Source organism: Schistocerca nitens, chromosome 1 (assembly GCF_023898315.1).
Source record: "Schistocerca nitens isolate TAMUIC-IGC-003100 chromosome 1, iqSchNite1.1, whole genome shotgun sequence".
Classification (NCBI taxonomy): Eukaryota; Metazoa; Arthropoda; class Insecta; order Orthoptera; family Acrididae; genus Schistocerca; species Schistocerca nitens.
The window spans coordinates 213,513,371-213,540,575 of NC_064614.1; the positions used below are offsets into that span (position 1 = coordinate 213,513,371).

At 40.8% G+C, this 27,205-nt stretch overlaps 1 protein-coding gene across 1 annotated transcript in view; it reads right to left on the bottom strand.

The window, feature by feature from the left end:
• Positions 1–3,529: 3,529 nt before the first annotated feature.
• The window catches only part of LOC126237312 (oxygen-dependent choline dehydrogenase-like), a 36,089-nt gene continuing 12,413 nt past the window's right edge, over positions 3,530–27,205 (bottom strand). The window contains exons 2-4 of the mRNA XM_049947317.1: positions 26,862–27,079; positions 22,365–22,567; positions 3,530–4,731 (exon numbers count right to left, since the gene is read on the bottom strand). Of these exons, the coding sequence (XP_049803274.1) occupies positions 3,530–4,731; positions 22,365–22,567; positions 26,862–27,079 (1,623 nt within the window). The remainder of the gene's footprint in view (positions 4,732–22,364; positions 22,568–26,861; positions 27,080–27,205) is intronic.

Below are 27,205 nucleotides of genomic sequence, written 5' to 3' on the forward strand. Positions count from 1 at the left end.
TGTGTGGTGGAACGCGAACATACGACCACGCGCACATGAAGAGGTAACTGTGACTGCAGCGCTTTTTATCACGGCCTGCTCGCCCTCTGACACTGTGCGACTGCAGGACGGTTGACAGTAAACAGCTCAGCACTCCTCAGTTGACAAGCAACATCCAAGGTGAGGTAAAGTCTCTACCAGGCGCGTGAAGTATATACGCAAGTGTGGTGACCGAGTACGCAGGGGTGCAGCCCTGCAGATACCATACTATCTAATCTCACGTCTGTACTCTCTAAATACGTATTGCCTATTTTTTGGTCGGTATATTGTGAATTTCCTATTAAAAAATTCGTCATTCATTTTTGTAACTTATTTTTAACCTTTGACAGACAACTAATTGAAAGTAGAAAAATGAAATAACCAGCGAAACGATTATTCGTTCATAAGTTATGGTTACCGGAATTAACGTCTAGCAAAAATCTTTCATCTTTCTTTGTAGCAAATATGATGATTTTCATACAAGGATGTGGCCATTAATGAAACGATAATAACTTAATTAAATGCTTCCTTAGAGATTACTAACCAGTCTACTACTTTCCTCCATATCAAGAGCATTGAAGAAATAGTGGTAAAATATTGTTTCAAAACATTTTGGGAATTTTATTGCGCACAATTCACTAGAAGTATGAGCATTATTCAGGCACATAGTTACATAATGAAGAACAAAATTTCCTCAGATTCTAGACGAGGAGACTTTACAGACAGAGAAATGTTATGTTACTAGGTAACTTTTAAAATCGTTTATTCAAAATGTTAACAAGGATACAATTTGATACGCACTAACGTAACATACTTATAATGTGTTTTAGAACGAAAGTGTATTATCTGCATATAAAATATATACGTAATACATTTGCAAGATACCTGCAAAGTTTCAGATGGATTTAAGACAATAATGTGTTGATCTTTTCAAAGAATAATACATGTTCCAGGATAGTAAAAAACACTTTAATGGCAAACTTGGAATCCAGTGTATGTGATCATGATGATAATTATTAGTTTGATTAAGCAGACACATGACTAATAACAAAATACATCTCTCCGAACAGAAGAAATTAAATTATTTAGTAGTGTCTTAGCCGAACATTTACGTAATAAAGTGACATTCACTATCAGTAACAGGCAACATAACGTATGTCAGAAAAGTACATACTATCTTCACGTATACTGTAAACCTCTCTGCACAGAACGGAATATTTTTATAGGAACTGTGTGAACCGCACAATTTAGAGTATGAGATCTGTTGTACTGGGGAAAATACAATTGTTAAGAAGGATTTGGCCAAATATCTCAGGTTTGAAAAACAGTTGCAAGAGTTCGTGATCTTTCGTAGCATACTTTACGAAAATGCACTGTTTACGTCTATTTGGTCTCATGTTTAACTAATAGTCCTGTCTTAGTCCTTCCTCACTTACAACTTAGTATGTACAGAGAGGCTATATTTTCAATAGCAGCTTCGTGCTAAGGAAAAAGCAAATTTTTTTTCATGATGAACTGGCATGCTAAAACTATTTACAATGAAATGTCTTACTAAAACTACTCTGCAAAAGTAATTATTTTTATAGATGGAACGGCAAAAATGAAAGAAGAAAAGAGAAAGAATATTAACTCTTAACATACCCTTTGCAGCAACGTCACAGACATCACAAGGGGGAACAGCGATTGTTTGCCGAGTAATAACTAGAAATACGTAACGAGTACAAAGAATTGTGTACTGGTACGCAAATCTCAAATGAAAATGTGGGGGAAGTTTCAAGTTTTAAGCCTTCGTGTAGTAAATAAAAACAATAAAGTTTAGTTACGATTATCAGGAAGTGATCTACATTTGAGGCTCTAGTACCCCATTAAAACACTTCATTGGTTGTTGTTGTTGTTGTGGTCTTCAGTCCTGAGACTGGTTTGATGCAGCTCTCACTTCATTGGTTAGATTGCTAATTTTGTTACGTAGGTAACCAATGTCGGCCACTTCAATAGCCGTCTTCAGATCGATAATCCCAGAACGTGAAACATATTAGTCGTTGTGTAGAGTACTGAGCACTATAACATGACGCAAAAAATTGCACAGAACCCCATGTGTATGATGATCTCACGTTTTATGAGACAATAACCATAACCAATATAACACCCCATCCTGCATGACAAGGGGACAAGTTGAAACCATCCCGCTGATGGAAACTGGCGTCCTAACTGCCCAAACAGGGATTATGCGCCGTTCTTCTGCACTACGTCACAGTGCTCAGTACTCTAAACAACGTTTAATATGTTGCAAGTTCTGGGATTATTCATCTGAAGAAGGCCGCTGGTTATCTGTCTAACGAAACCTGCGATCTAAGCAATAAAGCGTTCTAAAAGGATACTATATTCTCATACAGATTTGAGATAGGACGATAACAGAAGTAAAGCCGTGGAGACCCACAAAGCTGTAAAAGCATTGTAGAAGACCCTGATTCTGCTACAGCCTTTACTTCTGAAATACGTTGTGTGTGCTTGCCTGTCCAGCTTCGTGACTTCTCTATTTTGGTGCATTAGTATCCTATTCTTTTTCTTATGCCGTTATCCTGCATAGTCGCAGGGTCGTCATGGTTATGAACAGTGTTGGTATGGTTAAATTAACGGTGGCCCGATACCCACCCTCAGTGGGAGGGAAAATGTGTACCACAACTGTCTGCATGCTACATTGTTGATGCGTAATTGAGTAGAAGTTTTCTAAATGTTTACGAATGATTTAACTGAAGTGAGACATGGGGACCGACCAGGTAATGACCTAGTGGAATGTGGTAAACCGTCTAAAATCAACATCCAGGCTGTCCATCACACCAAGCCTAGTCGTTAATCCCCGGGCGGATTCGATCCGGGGTCACGGCTTCTACCCGACCAGGAAGCCGCTCTTCAACACATTTGTCTTTCCGGCCGGGTATTTTGGCATCTTAATATAACCAGCATATCTCAATATTACGCTGTTTTTTATAGAGATAGCATACCATGCATTAGTAGTAATGAAATCGAGATGCGGAAAGTAGACCACTGACAGTGAACACCAAATTTCAAATGAGTTGTGAGACTCATACCTGTCCTCAAGTCTTTAATGCTATGAAGTAAATTTATCATTACAGAAACTGGTGATCGTATCAGTTGCCTTTGGTTCAAGGTGATACTTCCCGACCAGGAAGCCGCTCTTCAACACATTTGTCTTTCCGGCCGGGTATTTTGGCATCTTAATATAACCAGCATATCTCAATATTACGCTGTTTTTTTATAGAGATAGCATACCATGCATTAGTAGTAATGAAATCGAGATGCGGAAAGTAGACCACTGACAGTGAACACCAAATTTCAAATGAGTTGTGAGACTCATACCTGTCCTCAAGTCTTTAATGCTATGAAGTAAATTTATCATTACAGAAACTGGTGATCGTATCAGTTGCCTTTGGTTCAAGGTGATACTTCTTAGGTCTGATTATCCACTCTATTCGTACATGAAACGTCGGTGTCAAGAGGTACATGTGCCACCACAATCTTCAGTTATCATGCCGGCTGCTTTCTCTGCCACCATGATGGTAGGTGCGTTAGAATTTCCACTGACGTGCAGCGGAAAAACAGAGGAGTCGACTACGCGGAGGCCACTGATGCCCTTTACTCGCAGACGTTGGTCGACCACTGACTCCCTATGGGTGCCCATCTGGCACGTTCCAACTGGGCGGGACCCTGAGGAAGTGAGATAGGGCAAGGCGCATCGCCAGTACTGCCTTGTGAGGCGCGGGTGCTGTAAGCATTGGCTAACGGGGATGTCGTGAACGGAGTTAACCCCAGGCACGTGGTGACCAATGTCGACCACTTGCTGGATACCGTCCAGCAGAGCCTCCACATCATCGGGATGGGACAGGTAATTGGCAGAGATCCGCGGAGGGTCTTTTGGATTTTTGCTGCGCAGCTCCAACTTACCCCTGCTAAGTGGCCGAAGCAGTGTCACCACCGGCACTACAGCAGCTTGCGCTTGTCCCAGCACGTCCAGCCAACTCAGCAGTGTGTCTAATTTCAGACCTTGGAAGAACGACAGCATGCTGGCGCTCCTCAACGACAATTTGTGGGTAGTGCAGTAATGGCGTATTTGAACAGCAGGTGCGCCCTTCGTCTCACTGTTTGCTCTCGCAGCGAAACCTGTGTAGCGTTCACACACCGGGCAAGCGAGAGGTCCTCTCCTTTCTTTGAGGTATTCGTACACAGCGTCGATATTTTCTGGTTCGCTGTACACATCCTTGTCCAACAAGTACGCAATGCCAACATACATTAGATGGTCTTGTAAATTTTCTCCCACGCTCAGGTTCTGAATGACAGGTATCTCAAATTTGCGTAGATGCTCCGGTCTGCCAATACCCGAGAGTATGAGTAGCTTTGGCGAGCCTAAGGCGCCGGCGGAAATGATTAATTCTCGAGAAGCTGTTACTTGACGTGTTTTGCCTCTGAGTATGAACTCAGCTCCATAAGCACGTTTCGTCTTCGTATTTATTAGTACTCTAGTTACTAAGGCTTTCTGCGCAACGTGTAAGTTCTTCCTATGTTTGGCTGGTGCAAGAAAAGCTTTGGCCGTACTACAACGGGTTCCATTCCTGATGGTGTGCTGGACTAATCCGTAACCCATCATATCATTTCTGTTGAAGTCTGTGACTAAAGAATAGTTGAAATGAAGTGCTCCTGAAAAACAGAAAAAAAGACCATAGAATAATTATATACACGCAAAGAATAAAGCTAACACAAATTTGAGAAACATTCTGTACCATTGTAACACGACTAATTTTTTACCAACATTCCTCCACCTTTCGTTTGGATATGGCGTGGGAAAATTATTTACTGTTCAGGACGAAAACTTCTATCATTGTAGAAAATTCCGGAATTATCGAGTACAGACCGTATCCTGCGCATAACTGGAAGTCACCCAGAAAATGTGATTTAGTGAACTACTTTAATATTACTTCGACATATTTGAATTACTGATGATTACTGAAACAAAAAGGAACAGGAAGCGTAAGAATGATTGAATTACATGACTGTAATGTTCCCTTAAACAGCACTAGCTTATCACTTCATTATGTAACGATGGTGTTCATAGAAATGTTGTTACTTACTTATAATGTTTATTACCTTTATAATTACAGATTACTACTGTACACTTCATTAATAAGGACTCGCTATTGGATACGACTATGATTTGACTAAGGATTGTGTGGACGCCAATACATGTTTTTTGTTATCTATAACTGCTGCCAATCTTTGACCTGATAGAAGATTCGTTTGTCTGTGATGATAGATGTTCCATTGCTTTTGATATTCTTTCATTACACGATATTTTGCGTTATGTTGATAACATATACCTGTTTGCTACGTTATATTTATAGCACTATCTGTATGAGTCTCACAGAAGTCAGGTTTATAGTTGGTGTGCTCTTCATCATGATATTTAGTTACTTCGAACGTATTATAACGCCCTACGCCATGTTAACAGCATTTTGATTTTTCGCTGTAGAACTCTGTAAGCATGGCAGGTGACTCTCTCTTTAAACGTACAATATCGGTCCTGCCGGGGAAAAGAAAAATAGTTTACCCAGGAAGACGACATCGATTTTTATCCGATGACGGCATATACCTCCTGGGGTAAAGTAGACGTTCTTATAATGGGTTCAACATCGTCCGTCAACAAACTTAGTGGCGTAGCTACTAGATCACCATCTGTGTATACCCTTTAACAGGGAATGCTCACAGCCGCAAGGTCCAGTGTGGTGTCGAAGCGTGAAGCAAGCAGCAACCGTGCAGGGAAATGCAGTCGGGCTTCCTACTGCTAAATGAATGAGTTTGGAAGGGGTCAAATTGTGGCCCTCCCAGTGGTGTGATGGACTTTCTGGAGAATTGCCACCCAAATTGGGAGTGCTGCGTCGGTTGTGCACTGATGCTGGTATCAGTGGTCATGTGAACATTCTCACACCCGTAGACGAGGTTCTGGACGTTCACGCAGCACAGATGCCCTCCAGAATCGTCGTATTGTAAGGGCAGCTGTGGCAGACCGTACACCCACCACAACATAGATAAGTGGGCTCGTGAGCCCAGACGTGTCAACAGCAACTGTTGCGAACCATTTACTAGCAATGTGACTATGGGCACCCACAACTCTAGCCTGTCTCCCAGTCACGATATAGCATGGACGTGGACGGCTCGATCCATCAGAGGATTACTAGGAAGAAGGAGTAGAGCGCCGTGATATTCATAAATGAAAGCAGGTTGGGCCTGCACGCAAGTGATCGTCGTTCGCACGTATAACGTAGACCTGGTAAGTCTTGTCTCGTATAATGTCTTTGTACAAGCCACACTCGCCCCACCCCAGACCTTATAGTCTGGAGTGCTTTAGCTACAACACTCGTTCACCTTGGGTGTTTCTGGAGTGAACGCTAACCAGCGCTCGGCACATTCAGAATGTTGTTAGACGGTCTTTCAATATGAATGTGATGTGTCGTTCCAACTGGAGAATCCTCGCCCGCCGGCCGGTGTGGCCGAGCGGTTCTAGGCGCTTCAGTCTGGAACCGCGCGACCGCTACGGTCGCAGGTTCGAATCCTGCCTCGGGCATGGCATAGTCCTCTGAGCCATTTGAAACAAGAGCCAATCCTCGCCCACACACTGCCCTTCAAACTCAACGTGCTCAGCAAGACGTGCAGCAACTTTCCCTACCAGCACGTTGTCCGCACTTCTCACCAGTCGAGCGCATGTGGGACATGATGGGTAGAGAAGCGACTCGTCCGACTCGTCAATCACCAACTCTACCAGAGCTACGTGATATAGTCGAGCAGGCGTGGAATAACGTGTCCCAGGATGGTATTCGCCATCTGTACGATCGACTGGGTGCCAGAATCAGCACTTGCATTGCCGCCGATGGAGGTTACACCACGTACAAGTGTTGGTGTTTTAGCATGGGTCGTTACCTGGTACCTCAGAACAGCTTCTTCTCTTGCTCTATAGACGTTGTAAGTAGGCTGTTTAGGTTTTTATATTAGTAACGCCACGTAGCGCTCTGTATGATAATCACTGGCTGTGCTGTGTGCAGTCTGTGGCTGGTTAGCATTGTTGTAATATTCGGTATTGTAGTGTTGGGCAGTTGGATGTTAATAGCGCGTAGCGTTGCTCAGTTGGAGGTGAGCCGCCAGCTGTGGTATATATATATATATATATATATATATATATATATATATATATATATATATAATGACTTTTGAACACTGTTAAGGTAAATACATTGTTTGTTCTTTATCAAAATCTTTCATTTGCTAACCATGCCTATCAGTAGTTAGTGACTTCAGTAGTTAGAATCTTTCATGTAGCTGCCAGTATTGGCGTTCGCTGCATTGCAGTAGTTTGAGTAACGAAGATTTTTGTGAGGTAAGTGATTCATGAAAGGTATAGGTTATTATTAGTCAGGGCCACTCTTTTGTAGGGACTGTTAAAATTCAGATTGCGTTGCGCTAAAAATATTGTGTCAGTTTGGTGTTGATCAGAATAAGTAAAGAGAGTAATGTCTGAGTACGTTCAGTTTTGCTCAGCTGTTTGAAAAGCAAATAATGTAAGAGGTTTATCAGCACAGTAATTCATTAATTTTTCTAAGGGGACGTTGCATATGTCGACCCTTAGCCGAGGATACCTCACTGGAATCTTTCTGATTTTTTCTTGTACTTTGCGTAATTGGTGTAGCTTTTGTCTATTGCTAGCATGTAATTGTAGAGAGAATCTCCTTTGTAGTTGCAGTCTTTCATTGTTGTACAGTAAAACAGTTGTGGCATGCATGTAGATTTGCACCAAGTATTTCGCAGCTGCGCTTGCAATTAACTAGATATTATTTTCAGTGCTATGTTAATTTGTTTTCTCATTGTTGCTCTTCAAATTGTGCTTTTCTGTGTTATCGTGTGAAATATTGTGACAATTATGGCGTGTGAAAAACGTAATACTAGGCTCCAAAGTAAACTGAGAAATGACAGTGAAGACGAAAGCAGTGTGTTAGCGCCACCGTGTAATGAATTAACTAATGTTCAAACTAGTGATTTGGCAATTGTGCATAGGGAAATGGAGCGGGCGGCAAATGATGGCGTAGACAGTGAAACAATTGGTGAACAGGAAAGCATTATCGATCGATCGGTCGGCAACAGCTCGCCTCAGGAATCCGGAATGACAGGACACAATCTTGCAAGTGCTGCAGATTCAGGTATTGGGTCCTCACCGTTTTCTCAAATGAGTCAAGACACATTTTCTGTTTGTCAAAATGTGAATGTTGCCGGTGAAAATGCACTGCCAAAAAGCACTGAGGAACATGTTCCAGACACCAGTGCATTGTTATTACAATTAATACAACAAATAGGACAAACACAACAAAAGCTTCAAAAGTTAGACACAATGGAACAAAATCTTCGAAAGTTAGACACAGTGGAACAAAATCTTCAAAAGTTAGACTCATTGGAGCAAACTCTTGAACAAACACGTGAGGATTTAACTACTGAGTTACATCACATTGAATCGAAATGTCAAAAAGTCTGTAATAACCTAAAAACACAAATTTGTGAGCATTTTCAACCTATTTTTTCGCGTCATTAAAATGCATTACAGAATCACGAAGCAGCCATAAAAGAACTGCAAACTATTGTTCATGAAAATCACGACACCTTGCAAGCTAAAATTGACTCAGCTGCATCTACCGATTCGGTTACGCAACTTGCAAAAATTCAGGAAAACTTAAAGGACACAGTAGACACGATTTCAACACAAATGGACACTCTGAAACTTGGTTCAGGAAAACACACTGAGGAGATCAGTTCACTATCGGAGAATGTAGCCGAACTTTCGGATCAGTTCACTAACTTATCTAGAAAGGTAGATGATGATCTGAATGACACAAGACCCGTAGCCTCCACTGACACAGAAGATTATGAACAAATTAGAAAATTCAAACAAAATCAAAATCAAATCAATACACAGTACAAAAGAGAATTCCGGGATGTACAAGAGCAGTTGACACAGGTAATACAAGAATTACATATTTCAGAGGACACTGGCGCTCCAATACGGGAAGAGGGATATAGAAATACGGAACAGCCACAAAATGATAACACAGGGCACTTCGGAAATTATGAAAGAAATTGGCAAGGTACACCGAATTTTGAGATGGAACCGCCGAAAAGAAGTACCAATGACCGATATGCGAATCGCCGACATGATGATTTTGACTATAAGCTGTTCATTACCACACGTAAATTCAAAACATTTAAGAATTCTGGCAACGACATTCATCCACAAGCATGGCTCCATCAATTCACTCATTGTTTTCCTCCCAACTGGTCATTAGAGCACAGGTTAGAATTTATGTGTGGCTACTTAGAGAATGAATCAGCTGTAAAAATGCGATCGGTCATTCACGATTGTCACAGTGAAGGAGAATTTTATCATGCCTTCCTCTCAGTATATTGGTCTCAAGCTACTCAAGACCGAGTAAAACATAGCAGCAGAATGATGAAACATTTCGAACAATCTGAATTTTCAGTCTTGTCAAATATTTCGAAGACATGTTACATAAGAATGAGTATCTTTAAAACCCATACAGCCCCTCAGAACCCATCCGCATTTGCTTAATCAAATTGCCTGAACATTTACGACATATTATTTTGGAAAGACGTTGCAAAGACGATATTGAAGCTTTTCAGGGACTGTTACAAGAATTGGAAATTGACACTGACAATCGCGGAACGCGAAAGCAGGAGCACAACAATTACAGGTCACATCCGTCACAAATCCGCGATGACAGAAATAATAACTGGACACTACAAGGTTATTCTTACAACGTAAATCGTGACCAAAACAGACACCACACGTATGACAACCGTAGGCACAGTAGTAAGAATTACAGAGAAAGATCACCTCTCCGCAATAATGACTATCACAGAGACAATCACAGAAACAGACAATATGGGAAACAAAACAATTATTATCACGGGAGACAGAATAACTTCAGACGCAACGGTCCAACGTGGAGTTACGATTCTGGGAGAAATTACCCACCTCATGACCGACAAAAAAGAAACTATGTAAACTACCGACAAAACGACAGACCTTAATTTCATCAGAACTAGCAGGATTCAAACATGGCAGGGCACTCTCGACAATGTGAATCTGTAGAAGTTAGGTCTCCTAATCCCAATAACGACGCGCGCCAACAAAGAGACAGACAATAACTCGCACCGCAGGCAGCCACATGCGCCGGCTTGCTCAGCGATAAATAACAGAGACGCTAACCTTGAGAAAAATTCCATTATTCTTTACCGACATATACAGCATGATAATTGCGTTCAAGTTTGTCTGAGTACTATGAAGAATAAAGGATTGCACCACATTTCATATGTAAAACCGTTTATTGAGAGATAATCTGTTTTTTTTTTATTTTAGTCTTCGCTATAAAATTTTTCACTTGACGTTACTAGTACTCTTTGTCACACTTAGAAACTATAAAAATGTAACTATGTTTTAATGTTAACTATCCAGTCTAGAACCTAGGGAACATATTTAGAGAGTAATTACGAATGCATTGTTATAGTGAACAGATGACACAGTGTTATTGTGTGTTTGCATTCTTGCTTGTTAGTTGCACGATTACGTAACGACTATAAGGCTTACATACTTAGAACATATACCTGTACTGCTAATGAGATTTTACTGCAACATTTTGGTTTACTTGAAAATACATTATGGATTTAAAGTCTTTCTGAGAGATACCAGATGACACAGTGGTTAGTTTATTTGACAGCTACACGACTATATCATGACGCTACTAATGAGTGACACAATTTACATTGTTGTTTTTGCGGTGTATCTGTTTTATATCTGCACAGTTTGTCTGAATTCTTCTGGAAAGGAAAACGTGTTTTAGTAGTAACTTTTGTTGTATAGCTACAATGAGACAGCATTTTCTGTAGCACAACAATACGTTACAGTACAGTACTTACTTCATCACGGCAATAAGCGTAACAACTACGATATCTATATGCATAGCATTTCACTTTTGTTTATTACGAGATAAGTACATTGACTTCTGCAGAATTCTGCTTATGGACGACGATATTTACGACACTTGGCACATTTTTACCGTAATGACAGAGATTATCTTACAACAAGACGCACAGTTTAGCGCTGCAGTTCACGTATTTGAGTGATTGATTTTGTACCTAAAATATCTATGTTTAAAGATTTTTGAATTACAATGATACAAAGGTTTTCCTTGATACATTTCATTCCATTGCTGTAATCTGTAACACCTGACGGTATAATTACATTAATCCTCAGGGGGGGTACACGCCTACTTTGTGTACCATGTGTTTGGCAAGCACAAGGAGCCTTAGTTAATATGGTATTTGCTTATACAATTTTACACATCGGTACCATATTTCTCTAACAAAGAATTACACAGCTATCCGATTATTTGACAGAGAAACAAACATTCTTTTTACAACGTCAGTGACACATGCTTACGTGATTACACAATTGGATAATTCACACTTATGAAATTATATTTTGTCTGCACTGTTGAACTGTTCATACTTTTTCGGAACCATTGTGATTCTATGAGAGCTTTGAATGTCGTATTTAGTAAGGGAGCATGATTTTTGAAGTACGTTTGAGGTAGATGACTTTACTGGAGGTCTTGAAATTATTGAAAGAAGCTGCAACGATTTTGAGATGTGATTGATCTGTTATGATGTTATTATTACGATGACGATGTGTATTATGCTGTTGAGGTATGTTTATGATCAATAAGATGATGCTACCATATATGAGGAATGTGATTACGTGTTTATATGTATATGAATAAGGAGTAGTGGTTAGGGACCCTGATTTGTGGAAAAGGATGTTGGAAACCAAGAATCGTACTTTAAGAATTATGAAATGTGTGTACATGTGTGAATGTATCACAATGCCACCGAAAATTTTTTGGGCACTGTTGTATTTATAGGATTTTGTTTCTACACATTTGTATCGCAAATTCTCGACTTGTGAAATTTTTTAATTGTTTTGTGCTGCTGCATTGCCTCGTCCCTTAGTTTAGCATCTGAGCTAAGTGGATTTAAGTTAGCTTAAGAGGGGGTAGGCTATATAAGAGAATGAGTTGCGATGAATTGGAAGAAATGCATCGAGAAGTTATGCGGAAAAAGTACAGAAAGCAGGTATAGATAGGATGTTTTGGGAATAATGATGAATGGAGATCTCCAAGAAGTAAAGAAACTTTTGTTCGTAAAATACTACAGTAAAACAAACCCTGTCCTTTCCTTTTGTCTTATTCCGCTATGTGTTTGTGTACCCTTGTGTATTTGTGTTCTTCCTGTCTTTCTGTGTTTATCTGATGAGAATTATGTTGTAGAATTTTTCTAATACTATGTTATTTACGTTGTAAAGTTCTTTAGACATTATTTATTCTCTTTTGTTTTAATGTTCACGTGTGAAGTTTGTTTCGAAAGTTATTCTGACCTTTTATGTATTTACGTATGTCATAATTCCTGTAACACTGATGTATATGTTTATTTCTATTCTTTTGTAAAGCCTGTGTTACTACAAATGTTATCTGTATTGTTATGTTCTTTAATAATTTATTTTGTACCTTTGTAATTGTATTCTTATGTTGTAAATTTATAATTGTATAGACACCAGTTCTTCAAATTAAATTTAATTTCAGTGGACACGTTACTGTTGGTAGATATATATTCCCAGTATGTGAGATTTGGGAGTGTTAGTGCTTGCACGTGTGTTAATAATTCAGCAAGGGACTGGTTAACAGCATTGTAGGTTCTAAGGACATTCCAAAAAGTTTTGTGATTGCACAAGTGATGATTCATGGACTTGCTATATTGTCCGCAAGACTATTCGATGGTGATTGTGCACCCGCACAGTCGCAACAGATGGCCGCTGGCCATCTCTACAAGGACTACAGTGGGTCTGCATCTTTGATGGCCCACGAATACCATTATTTCTACGAGGACTGCATTGGGTCTGCACCTCTGGTGGCCCATCAATACCATCATCTCTTCCAGGACTACAGTGAGTCTACTCTGTGATGACCTACCTACCAATATTCTTCAAAATTTCGACTGACTCTGCTGTGGGTTTGCTCTGTTGTGTCCCATTACCTGTCTGCATGTCAAGAGTCGGCACTGTCTTTCCGTTGGAAGGGCAACACTACTTCTTCAAGACTGCATGGAAATCCTCTACTTCTGTGTACATTTTCTTTTACTGCTCAGACTTTGAGAAAAAAAAAACACTGCAATTTTACTGTGATGAATGATCAGGACTGTCTTTATGGACTGTGAGAAAATTTTAGCTTTTGACCAACATTGTATTAATAAGTGTGTGGATTTGATTTCTTTGTTATTGTAATTATGTCAAAAATTTTCAAATCTGTATTGCCCACTGCCGAAAACAATTTGTAAAATTTTTTGTTGGGAGCATGTGGGCTATGTAAGTAGGCTGTTTAGGTGTCTATATTGGTAACGCCACGTAGCGCTCTGTATGATAATCACTGACTGTGCTGTGTGGAGGTTGTGGCTGGCTAGCATTGTTGTAATATTCGCTATTGTAGTGTTGGGCAGTTGGATGTTAACAGCGTGTAGCGTTGCTCAGTTGGAGGTGAGCCACCAACAGTGGTGAATGTTGGGAGAGAGATGGTGGAGTTTTGAGATTGGATGATTTGGATGTATGTCCATCAGAGACAGTAAATTTGTAAGACTGGATGTCATGAACTCACACACACACACAAACACACACACACACACACACACACACACACACACATATATATATATATATATATATATATATATATATATATATATATATATATATAATGACTTTTGAACACTGTTAAGGTAAATACATTGCTTGTTCTCTATCAAAATCTTTCATTTGCTAACCATGCCTATCAGTAGTTAGTGACTTCAGTCAGTAGTTAGAATCTTTCATTTAGCTGGCAGTATTGGCGCTCGCTGTATTGCAGTAGTTTGAGTAACGAAGATTTTTGTGAGATAAGTTATTCATGAAAGTTATAGGTTACTATTAGTCAGGGCCATTCTTTTGTAGGGATTATTAAAAGTCAGATTGCGTTGCGCTAAAAATATTGTGTGTCAGTTTAGTGTTGATCAGAATAAGTAAAGATAGTAATGTCTGAGTACGTTCAGTTTTGCTCAGCTGTTTGAAAAGCAAATAATGTAAGAGGTTTATCAGCACAGTAATTCATTAATTTTTCTAAGGGGACGTTGCAATGTAATCATTTCATGTACTTCACATGAACTGTTGCAACAATAAATATTGAGTGAAATGGAAACCTCTAAAAGGGCGCACAAAATTTTTTTCTGGCAGGGTATGTTATTATTTGACTGTGTGCAGTAGATATATATTTCGTTTCGTTTTAGTTCTAGTCCTCCAGAGATATGCTTGTAGTAAATGAAATAAAGTTGCATATATACAGCTGAAGGCTCATGGTGCTTTACTTCAAATATCTGACAGCTGTAAGCAGTAGGATCTATAAAGTTCTTACAAACAAATTAATTAGGTGGAAAACCCTTCATACACTTATTTCAGGTTAGAGAAGTTACGTAAATAAAAAATTATACAGGAATATGTTATTTTCTTCCCTTAAACGTATTTATTTAATGCTGTTCACATTCATACATAAGTGATATTTCCACTCTGCAGCGGAGTGTGCGCTCATATGAAACTTCCTGGTAGATTAAAACTGTGTGCCGGCACACAGTTTTAATGTGCCAGGAAGTTTCATACATAAGTGTCTGACATCGGGTTTCCCATTCCAATCTTCCAGCTGTCATTGTATTACACTCTTGCAGTTTTTCACACGCTGGTAGATAGCAGTTCATAAACATTGTAAGTAGGCTGTTTAGGTTTTCTTATTGGTAACGTAACGTAGCGCTCAGTATGAAAATCACTGGCTGTGCTGTGTGCAGTCTGTGGCTAGTTTGCATTGTTGTCTGCCATTGTAGTGTTGGGCAGCTGGATGTTAACAGCGCGTAGCGTTGTACAGTTGGAGGTGAGCCGCCAGCAGTGGTGGATGTGGGGAGAGAGATGGCGGAGTTATTAAATTTCTAAGACTGGATGTCATGAACTGCTATGTATATTATGATTTTTCAACACTATTAAGGTAAATACATTGTTTGTTCTCTATTAAAATCTTTCATTTGCTAACTATGCCTATCAGTAGTTAGTGCCTTCCGCAGTTTGAATCTTTTATTTAGTTGGCAGTAGTGGCGCTCGCTGTATTGCAGCAGTTCGAGTAACGAAGATTTTTGTGAGGTAAGTGATTTGTGAAAGGTATAGGTTAATGTTAGTCAGGGCCATTCTTTTGTAGGGATTTTTGAAAGTCAGATTTCGTTGCGCTAAAAATATTGTGCGTCAGTTTAAGGACAGTCTTGTATAATTTTTCAAAGGGGACGTTTCATATGTCGACCCTTAGCCGAGGATACCTCACTGGAATCTTCTGATATTTCTTGTAGTTTGTGTAATTAGTGTAGCTTTAGTTTATTGCTAGCGTGTAACTGTAGAGAGAATCTCCTTTGAAGTTGCAGTCTTTCATTGTTGTACAGTAAAACAGTTGTGGCATGCATGTAAATTTGCACGAAGAATTTCGCAGCTGCGCTTGCAATTAACCAGATATTTTTTTCAGTGCTATGTTAATGTGTTCTCTTATTTTTGCTCTTCAAATTGTGCTTTTCTATGTTATCGTGTGAAATATTGTGACAATAATGGCGTGTGAAAAACGTAACACTAGGCTCCAAAGTAAACTGAGAAATAATAGTGACGACGAGCGTAGCTTATCAGCACCACTGTGTAATGAATTAACTAATGTTCAACATAGTAATTTGATAATTGTGCATAGGGAAATGGAGCGGCGGCAAATAATGGTGTAGACAGTGAAACAATTAGTGAACAGGGAAGCATTATCGATCGATCGGTCGGCAACAGCTCGCCACAGGATTCCGAAATGACAGGACACAATCTTGCAAATACTGTAGATTCAGGTTTTGCGTCCTCATCATTTTCTCAAATAAGTCAAGACACATTTTCTGCTTTTCAAAAAGCGAATATTGCCGGTTCAAATGCACTGCCGAATAGCACTGAGGAACATGTTTCAGACACCAGTGCATTGTTATTACAGTTAATGCAACAAATGGGACAAAGGCTACAAAAGTTAGACACAATGGAACAAAATCTTCAAAAGTTAGACACAACGCTTGAACAAAATCTGAAATAAATGGGACAAAATCTTCAAAAGTTAGACACAATGGAACAAAATCTTCACACCACTCTTGAATAAACACGTGAAGATTTTACTACTGAGTTACATAAAATCGAATCGAAATGTCAAAAAGTCTGTAACGACGTAAAAACACAGATTTGTGAGCATTTCCAACCTATTTTTTCGCGTCATGAAAATGCATTACAGAATCACGAAGCAGCCATAAAAGAACTGCAAACTATTGTTCATGAAAATCACGACACCTTGCAAGCTAAAATTGACTCAGCTGCATCTACCGATTCGGTTATGCAACTTGCAAAAATTCAGGAAAACTTAAAGGACACAGTAGATACGATTTCAACACAAATGGACACTCTGAAACTTGGTTCAGAAAAACACACAGAGGAAATAATTTCACTAACGGATAAAGTAGCCGAACTTTCAGATCAGTTCACTAACTTATCTATAAAGGTAGATGATGATCTGAATGACACAAGACCTGTAGCCTTCACGGACACTGAAGAGTATGAGCAAATTAGAAAATTCAAACAAAATCAAAATCAAATCAATACACAGTACAAAAGAGAATTCCGGGAAGTACAAGATCTGTTGGCACAAGTAATACAAGAATTACATATTTCAGAGGACACTCGCGCTCCAGTACGGGAAGAGGGACATAGAAATACGGAACTACCAGAAAATAATAACACGGGACACTTCGGAAATTATAAAAGAAATTGGCAATGCACATTGGATTTTGAGATGGAACCGCCGAAACGAAGTAACAATGATCGATGTGCGACTCGCCGACACGATGATTTGGACTATAAGCTGTTCATTACTACACGTAAATTCATAACATTTAAGAATTCTGGCAACGACATTCATCCACAAGCGTGGCTCCATCAATTCTCTCATTGTTTTCCTCCCAACTGGTCATTAGAGCACAGATTAGAATTTATGTGTGGCTATTTAGAGAATTAACCAGCTGCAAGTATGCGATCGGTCATTCACGATTGTCACAGTGAAGGAGAATTTTATCATGCTTTCCTCTCAGCATATTGGTCTCAAGCTACACAAGACCGAGTAAAAGATAGCATCATAATGATGAAACATTTCGAACAATCTGAATTTTCCAGTCTTGTGAAATATTTTGAAGACATGTTGCACAAGAATCAGTACCTGTCTAACCCATACAGCCCCTCAGAACTCATCCGCATTTGCTTAACCAAATTGCCTGAACACTTACGACATATTATTTTAGCAGGACGTTGCAAAGACGACATTGAAGCTTTTCAGGGACTGTTACAAGAACTGGAAATTGACAGTGACCATCGCGGAACGCGAAAACAGGAGCACAACAATTACAGGTCACATCTGTCACAATTCCGCGATGACAGAAATAATACACGACAAGGCTACTCTTACAACGTATATCGTGACCAAAACAGACACCACCCGTATGACAACCGTTGGCAGAATAATAGTTACAGAGAAAGATCGCATTTCCGTACTAATGAATGTGACAGAGACAATCACAGAAGCATACAATATAGCAACCAGAACTATTATTATCACGGGAGACAGAATAACTTCAGACGCAACGGTGTACCGTGCAGTGATAATTCAGGGAGAAATTCTCCGCCACTTAACCGACAAGAAAGAAACTACAGGAACTACCAACATGACGACAGACGATATAATCATAACGACAGACCAGAATTTCATCAGAACTGGCGAGATTCAAACAGAGCAGGGCACTCTCGATTAGGTGAATTTGTAGAAGTTAGGTCTCCTAATCCCAATAACGACGCGTGCCAACAAAGAGACAGACAATGACTCGCACCTCAGGCAGCCGCGTGCGCCGGCTGGCTCAGAGAAAAATAACATACACGCTAACCTTGAGAAAAATTCCAGTATTCGTTACCGACGTATACCGCATGATAATTGCGTTCAAGTTGAAACTCTGAGTACTATGAAGGGTAAAAGATTGCACCACATTGCACATGTAAAACCGTTTATTGAAAGATAATCTGCTTTTTAACTTTGTCTTTTCCATAAATCAGTAGTTAGTGCCTTCCGTAGTTTGAAACTTTTATTTAGCTGGCAGTAGTGGCGCTCGCTGTATTGCAGTAGTTCGAGTAACGAAGATTTTTGTGAGGTAAGTGATTTGTGAAAGGTATAGGTTAATGTTAGTCAGGGCCATTCTTTTGTAGGGATTTTTGAAAGTCAGATTGCGTTGCGCAAAAAATATTGTGTGTCAGTTTAAACACAGTCATGTATGATTGTTCAAAGGGGACGTTTCAACATATCTATTTTGTTATAAATTATACATGGTAGTGTATTTACACTTGCGGGGAGGGCAATAATAATGGGTAGTACTTTCACTGATTAGTTTAGTGGATACTTTGGGGCAAAGGTTTTGTTAATATCTTTTTTAAGTCTGCAGTGTCAGATACTCCACACAACATACCCGAAAATTTTGGTTTATTAATTTCTTATGGCATCGCTTGGAACTGTTGGACGTTGTGTTTGCTATATGGAGCTAGTTGACCGGACAGCCTACTCTACGAATTCCAAGACAGGACTAGTATCCACTGCTTTCCTTATCCCATCCCTATGTGTAATAATGAGCTTCTACTAAAGATAATTTTTCGATGGCTAACATATTTGGTTGTCTATGAAAAGAAACTTGCTGTGCTGATGTTTAGTCACTCAGTACTATTTCTTTCTGAAACCTGTTTTTCCGAACACAGAGGTGGCGCTACGCAACATTTATGAATTTCAATAGAACCTTTGATATGTCCTCCACTGTCGATCTGACAGAAAGATATTGATTGTCTATATACTCTTGCACCTGCATTACCATCCTTTTCCATCACTCCTGTACGAACATGGAATCAGTCTTCTGATGGGTACCCTTAAACGGTGAATATTCCGAACCTAAACCTGTCTCCCCTTCGAATGTCCGTTTGGGGACAAACTGCTTTTTACATTTTGTGGAAGTATCATTAAACAGACTTTTCCGTTGATTAGTAGACATTTAATTTTTTAAGAGTCTGATATACTACAAAATTCCATGGTGTGGGATTGTTAATAAAGTACATTCATCGTGAATCTTTTTAGAACATACGGTCCTCGTTTATAAAGTCACAACAACCACAAAAATAATAGCCAAGCACTAACAGACAAGTAAACTTTGTAAAGCTATAATAAGGTTTGTAATTTACAGAACTCTGAGATTCTAATCCAGCTAGCTCTCTGGTCTTTTTGTCAGGTTTCTGAGTGTCTTACTTCTGGTGAATCCAGCCTTACTAGATAGAAGGTTCGGAATGCTTATTATCAGAGGTTACTGGTGGAATACTTATTTTGCCGTACTTAGTGTTTTTCAACTTCTTCCATTCATCTTGGTGTTGTGTCCTGTTGTGCAGTTCGTGCACTATACATATGCAATTTATTTCGTCTTGGACTGGATTAAATTGGCAAAAACTATCCACGAAATTTCTTCGCTTCGGGATGTACAGTATTTTGTTTCGGTTTTAACGTGACGTCGCTATACTAGCATACTTATTTTTGTTTTGTAGGTCCTCAGTCATCTCAGTAGCAATTACAATCTATGTGCTCAATTATTGCCGGATGTATTCCAGTCTCTGTCCCAATGTCCTATCATCCTACCCCTTCTTCTTCTCTGTGTTTTCTATATCTTCCTTTCCTCGCCTCTCCTCATTCCTTACCTTATCAGTCCACCTAATTTTCAGCATTCGTCTGTAGCATCACATCTCATATACTCCGATCCTTCTCTTTTCTGGTTTTCCCACAGTCCATGCCAAACTACCATACAATGCTGTGCTCCAGACGTACATTCTCAGAGTTTTCTTCCTCACATTAAGACCTATGCTTGGTACTGGTAAACTTCTCTTCACCAGGAAAGCCTTTTCTCCAGAGTCAATATGCCTTTTATGTCCTCCCTGCTCCTTCTGTCATGGCTTAATTTGCTCCTGGCGGAATTTCTTAACTTCTTCCACTTAGTGGTCACCAATTCTGAAGTTAAGTTTCTCGTCGCTTTTCTTCTTACTGCTACTTCTCATTATTTTCGTCTTCCTTCGATTTACTCAATCCGTATTCCATACTCATTAGATGTTCATTCAGTTCACAAAATCTCTTAAATCTTCATCAGTTTCACCGAGGATACAAATGTCATCAGTGAATATTATTGTTACTCTCCCTTCACATCGAATTTTAGTCAATGTCTTGAACGTTTCATTCATTGACTTCATTGCTAGATTCAACAGTAAGGCCGAAAGTGTACATCCCTGTCTTCCTTGTTTATTCTCACTTTTGGCCTTACTGTTCAATATAGCCGCGCGGTCTAGGACGCTATGTCACGGATTGCGCGGTCCCTTCCGCCGGAGGTTCGAGTCCTCCCTCGGGCATGTGTGTGTTGTTCTTAGCAGAAGTTAGTTTAAGTAGTGTGTAAGTCTAGGGCTGATGACCTTAGCAATTTTCTCCCTTAGGAATTCACATACATTTGAACATTTGAACTGTTCAATATAAACAACGAAGAAGAAATGATGGCAATGAATGAAAGATTCAAGATTGGGATTAAAATTCAAGGTGAAAGGAGAATAACAGCAATATTCGCTGATGACATTTGTATATATAATATGCATATGACAAATTGTCTTTCCACTGTGGTACCAACGGTCGCAGTGAGATCACCGAAGCTAAACGTTGTCGGGCTTGGCTAGCACTCAGATGGGTGACTGTCGGGGTTTGCCGAGAGCTGTTGGCAAGCTGGGTTTATTCATGCCTTGTGAGACCAGTTGAGAAGCTACATAACTGTGAAGTAACTGCTATGGTCACGAAAATTAAGAAAGTGCCGCGCGAGCGCTGTGGTAGCCCCATATCTATCCATATCTAGAGACACCTATCGGCTGAGGATGACACAGCGTCGGTCGATACCGTTGGGCCCTCCGAGAGCTATTGGACAGAGTATACTTAATTCTACTAAAACAATGATTATAGTAAGGAAATAATTTCAAACGCCTGCAGTTATTTGCTGCCCAGCTTTGCGTTATTTGTCCTAATGAAGACGTGACGCTTTATGTGCCGATTTGCTGCAATATGTTTCATTTATTTATTTTTTTGTGATTTATTCTATTCCTCGTTGCTCGGACACTTACTGTAATGGATTTGCGCTCCCTGATAGCAGCAACTGCTGTCGAAATTGAAAGCTATTGTCACTGACAGGACGCAACACTCATCTCTTCTCCCTGACTTTCAGTGTCTTCGTCCGTTGTTCTTACAATGTGCTTTACGGCTGCGAGCGATACACCATTCCTTGCAGACTATCACTAACATTGTGGTCATGGACACTTCCATTCTAACATTCAGTAAGGCCCCTACGTGAATCCATATTACTGCACTGATTCCATGTAACTGATTGTCACATACACTTTACTTCACAGTCATAACTCACGTCAGCGCTGAAGTGTCACATGGCCGTTTCGTACCAATTCTACCTGATTTGCATCGCTCCAATGCAACCAATGCATGCATGTAATCGCGTGGCTGTAGTCCGATCTACGATCGATGGCGGTTCGCGCATGTCGAGGCACGGACGCGAATGGCATTGTTGACGATTCTATGAGACAGTTGCGGAACGTGCATGCGCGTGCTTTCCCATTGAACAAAGCGGATTTCCTACAAATTATGTCTCTCGATTGCTTGTGCAGAATTTATACTTATCGCCACAATTAGCGATGTCAACTCGTAACAATTTGGATCGAAATTCACTAAAAAAAGTCGTTACGATCACGTTTCATCCTCGCAGTAGCTACGGCATTCACAGCAAGGCACTCAGAACATGCTGAACGCTGATTGGCTGCCGGAGAATACGTGGCATAGGTGCGCAGAACAAGCCTAAATTCGACCGCCATCGTTCGTGACTTCAACTATAGTACTTTTCGCGGTGTACTTGTCTCGCTTAAGAAAGTCACAATTGTATAGGCGTACCTTGCTGCAGGGCGTGGATAATCGGATGTTCCCTGGTCGCCGTGGTGACGGTTAGAGGACCCCCGCGACTGTGGTGGGATTGTGCGTCTGGTAGCGCCCATACGTCCTCCGACACCGCGTCCTCAGACTTCATGAAGAAGGGCAGCACATCCACATACGACCAGCCGGGATTGCCAAGTGCTTCCCAATTGTCGTAATCGTATCTGCAAGCCAAGATTAGCCAACTCTGTCACTAACTGGACAAAAACTAAATCGTGTAATTCATAATTTTTACCGATTTTAGTGCGGAGGAAAGGTTGTCGGCCAACCGGCTAGCTCGTCGTATCAGACAAGCTCACTATTCCGACAGAAAAACGAGATTTCATCACCTGGAGCAATGTTGGTCTGATGGCAGGAAGCTGGAGTGCCCATTGACGGTGGAAACTCGTTTTACTGTCGAAACATTGTGCACGTCTGACACGACTATCAGACTTTTTACCTGAGAACTTGTCGTTCATTGGCTGACAGCTTGGTCTATGTAATAAGCACTCACTCGATTCCTAGCTTCCTTATTCATATACAGCAGCGACGGCTATCACAAAATGTTACATCTGAGCCAGGGGACATTGCGTCATATTTTCGTGGAAAACGCAAACGTGAAGATAAGCGTCTCTGTGTCTCTGAAACATTAATACTACTTCCTGGTACTGTAGTTCACGAAGACAAGATAAAGCTACCCAATAACATACGAAATATGTGCAGCTGTACAGGGTGTGACTCAAAAGTTTCAAGACTTAACTCAGAATTAGAGATTTATTGGACATGTAAGTACAGCGAACTAAAACTCTTCAAAATATGATCCTTCAGCATCAACACAACGCTGTCAGCGCGTCTTCCACTGTTCGTGGCTTCGGGCGTCATGCTGTGAAGGGCTCTCGTCGAAGCCTGCTGGATGGCGATGATGGAGTCGAATCACTTCCCTATGCCAGTCTTGGTTTGGGGGAAGAGGAAAAAGTCACTTGGAGTCGAGACAGGGCTGCAGGGTGGCTGCGGCAGTGTTGTCATTGAACTTGACCAAAACTTCGGCGGCGGCGCGCGACGTGTGAGCGGGCGCGTTGTCATGGTAGAGAATCCAATCACCCCTGATCGCCGGGCGGACGCAGTGAACTCGATCCCTCAAACGGCGGAGCACTCACACCAAGACGATGGTCATTGTTTAAAAAGTGCCCGCACTCTCTCCACATTCGGCTTGATGATGACCTCCCAGAGAGGTCGTCGTCTTCACCATTCCCGCGGCCATCTTTGAAGCGTTTGTGCCACATGAAAACCATTGCGTGGGACATGGCTTCTTCCTTAAAGGCCTCTTGAATCATACCGAGAGCCTCCGTGGTGGTTTTGTTCAGTCGCACGCAAAACTTAATCGCATAACGCTTCTCCATTTCCGCCTCTCCCACTTTTCGACCGGGGTCAATGACACGCACTCACGCTGCAAGCGATGCGCACTCAACAGGGTTCCGGAGGCAACTGCCGCAGCGTCAGTTCGTTCCCTGAGACCCCCATCGGGCGGAACCGGTCCGCGCACGCTCCCCTACTCAGAAATGTATCAGTATTGAAACTTCTGAATTACACCTTGTACATCTGCACTTATGTGCAGAACATAAGCACGAAACCAAGTAATATTTGTTGATAAGGCTCGGACCACACATATAAATAAAAAAATTGGCCAAGTGCTAGTAGAACTCGCGCACTGAGTGTTCGGTACAAACTTACTTATGTGTCTAGACAGTTCATCCATTCGAGGAATCGAGAATCTCGATCACTTTTACTTGTTATCGACACTGATACTGGCAAGATATCGGTCCCTTGAATTTCAATATTATCCACAATGTTTTAATTTCAGTAATATAAACGTGACAAATTCATGCGACAGGCAGGCGACCATTATTAAAATAATCAGTATATCTCCATCCAGGCAGACTAGTCTGTGAATTTTTGTGTCACATACAATTTGAAACGCCATATATACGAGCAGTAATCACACCTAGAAATCTGATGGTGAATAAATTCCGAAAAGCGTCAATTGGGCAATGGTCATTCCTTGCCTGATGTTTACCGAGTGAGGTGGCTCAGTAGATAGCACACCGGACTCGCATTTGGGAGGACGACGGGTCAAACTCACGTCTGTCGACTCAGACTGAGGTTCATCGTGATTTTCCTAGGTTCCAAGCAAATGTCAGTACGGCTCCTTTGAAAGGGCACTGCGGATATCCTTCCCTATCCTTGAGACAATCCGAGCTTTTGCTCCATCTCTAATGATGATGTTGAAGGGACGTTAAATCCAATCTTCGTCCCTCTTTATGCCTGATGACTGACTTTTAAAAAAGGCGACCCGATCAACCTGAATGCAGAATTAGTGGTTGTTTTAATTTCAAATCTGACGTCGGATAACAGATGACCGAAGATTTTTTTTCGTGTAATATAATCACAAATTAACAATTTTCGGATTTTTTCCTTTATTTGTACTTTGAAACATTGTTCCCTGCCAAATTTCATGACCTTGGGCCAACACTCAGTATCCTTTAGGTTTTTATGAGTGAATTTGCGAGTATCAAAATAGTGACCTAAATGGCCGCGTCTTTTGGTTCAAAATGGTTCAAATGGCTCTGAGCACTATGGGACTCAACTGCTGAGGTCATTAGTCCCCTAGAACTTAGAACTAGTTAAACCTAACTAACCTAAGGACATCACAAACATCCATGCCCGAGGCAGGATTCGAACCTGCGACCGTAGCGGTCTTGCGGTTCCAGACTGCAGCGCCTTTAACCGCACGGCCACTTCGGCCGGCCGTCTTTTGGTCGCGTTCACTTTTAAGCTTACATTTATAACACCGCCATAGAACCATAGACTTTAGTATGTGAAATAAATTTCGACCTGATACCTTTACCTGTCCCTGGCGTTTAATTAAAAATTCTCTCCAGCATATGACGTATATATCAGGAAAAATTGTTTTAATAATTTTGTATTCATGTTTTTTATGCTTTTAAAGCACAATAATGAACATTTATTATCATTCTGCTGTCTTTTTCTCTAAATCTATGCTTCGTTTCGTCCTGTATAATCTAAGACGTAGCTAATCAAGATACAGAAATCAGCTTTGCACAGAGGGTCAGTTTTACTCACATTAACACAGATTTGGCCATGAGATTGCTTGTGGAGGCCTTAAGTCATCCTGAAAACGTTATATTATTCTTTGGAAGATTATGTCCTGAGGTACCACATTCCATTACGGGCTGATAGGTTTGTCAGAAGTGGCTCTTGCTTCTTAGGAGCAGTAGGTAAGGGAACCATATATATATATATATATATATATATATATATATATATATATATATATATATATATATATATATATATAAATTAAATAAAAAACATAAAAAATGGGAAGTCATAACAAAAACAAAATCGCCTATTTGCTTTCAGATGTTAACATTTTGTATGATATCCTACTAGTCGTATACAAAGAAATGATATCCCATCAGCTGGGATGTGTATAGATGAACAATTATTTGCCACAGTGCCATAGCTACAGATGACAAATAAATTAAGACGAAAGCAGCGCTTTTGATAAATTTATACATACTCCGCAAGCCAACACTCAGTTCGTGGTGGAAGGTACCCTGTACCACTGCTAGTCATTTACTGATCAGTTCCACTCAGGAACAAAAATGGTTCAAATGGCTCAAAGCACTATGGGACTTAACATCTGAGGTCTTCATTTCCCTAGACTTAGAACTACCTAAACCTAACTAACCTAAGGATGCCACACACATCCATGCCCGAGGCAGGATTCGAAACTGCGATCGTAGCAGCAGCGCGGTTCCGGACTGAAGCGCCTAGAACTGCTCGGCCACAGCGGCCGGCACTCAGAAACAGAACGAGGGAAAAATGACTGTCTATGTGGCTCTGTATGAACCCTATTTCTCGTATCTTGTCTTCGTGGTCCTTACGTGAAATTATATTGGTGGCAGTAGAATTATTCTGCAGTCAGCTTCAAATGTTGGTTCTCTAAATTTCTTCGAAAAGAAAGTTACCTTTCTTCAAGGGCTTCCTACTTGAGTTCCCGAAGCATGTCCGTAATACTTCCGTGTTATACGAACGTACCGGTAACGAATCTAGGAGCGGGCGTCTGAACTGCTTCGATGTCTTCCTTTAATCCGACCTGGTGCGGATCCCAATCACTCGAACAGTACTCGAGAATAGGTCGAACTAGCGACCTCGTTCACATGCTTGACAAAGAAAGCAACCGAATTATAAGATCACCACAGCAGTCACGTTACAGTAACACAATAAGCAAAGCCCTGAGTGGCCGGCCGCTGTTTAAGTAGTTCTAAGTCCAGGGTACTGATCTGCTCAGATGTTAAGTCCCATAGTGCTCAGAGCCATTTGAACCATTTTGAAAGCACTGAGGGTAAAGGCTAATAGTAATAACTTTTGAGGTAGACATTGATAATGACTGACCTGTGCCCGCGGAGGTAGTACATGTCGTTGATGCTGCTGCTGCCTCCAAGACCGCGGCCGGTCACGATGGTGCAGCTGTTTCCCAGATGTCCTCGGCATGCGTGGGCTTCCGGCTCCGTGTGGAACATCTTGCCGCTGGAGCGCAGTGCGACTGGCGAAACCAGGCCGGGCACTTCTGAGGACACGTGCGGCGCCGACCCCTCCTCCAGAAGCAGCACCTGGTGGCCAGGAATCCTCACAGCTCATCCAAGACTCGTCGTTTCACTATTGCATAAGTCCCTTATCACCCGCGATTCACAAAAATCCCTATTTTCCTCCTTATTTATAAGGGTCGAAAACTCGTT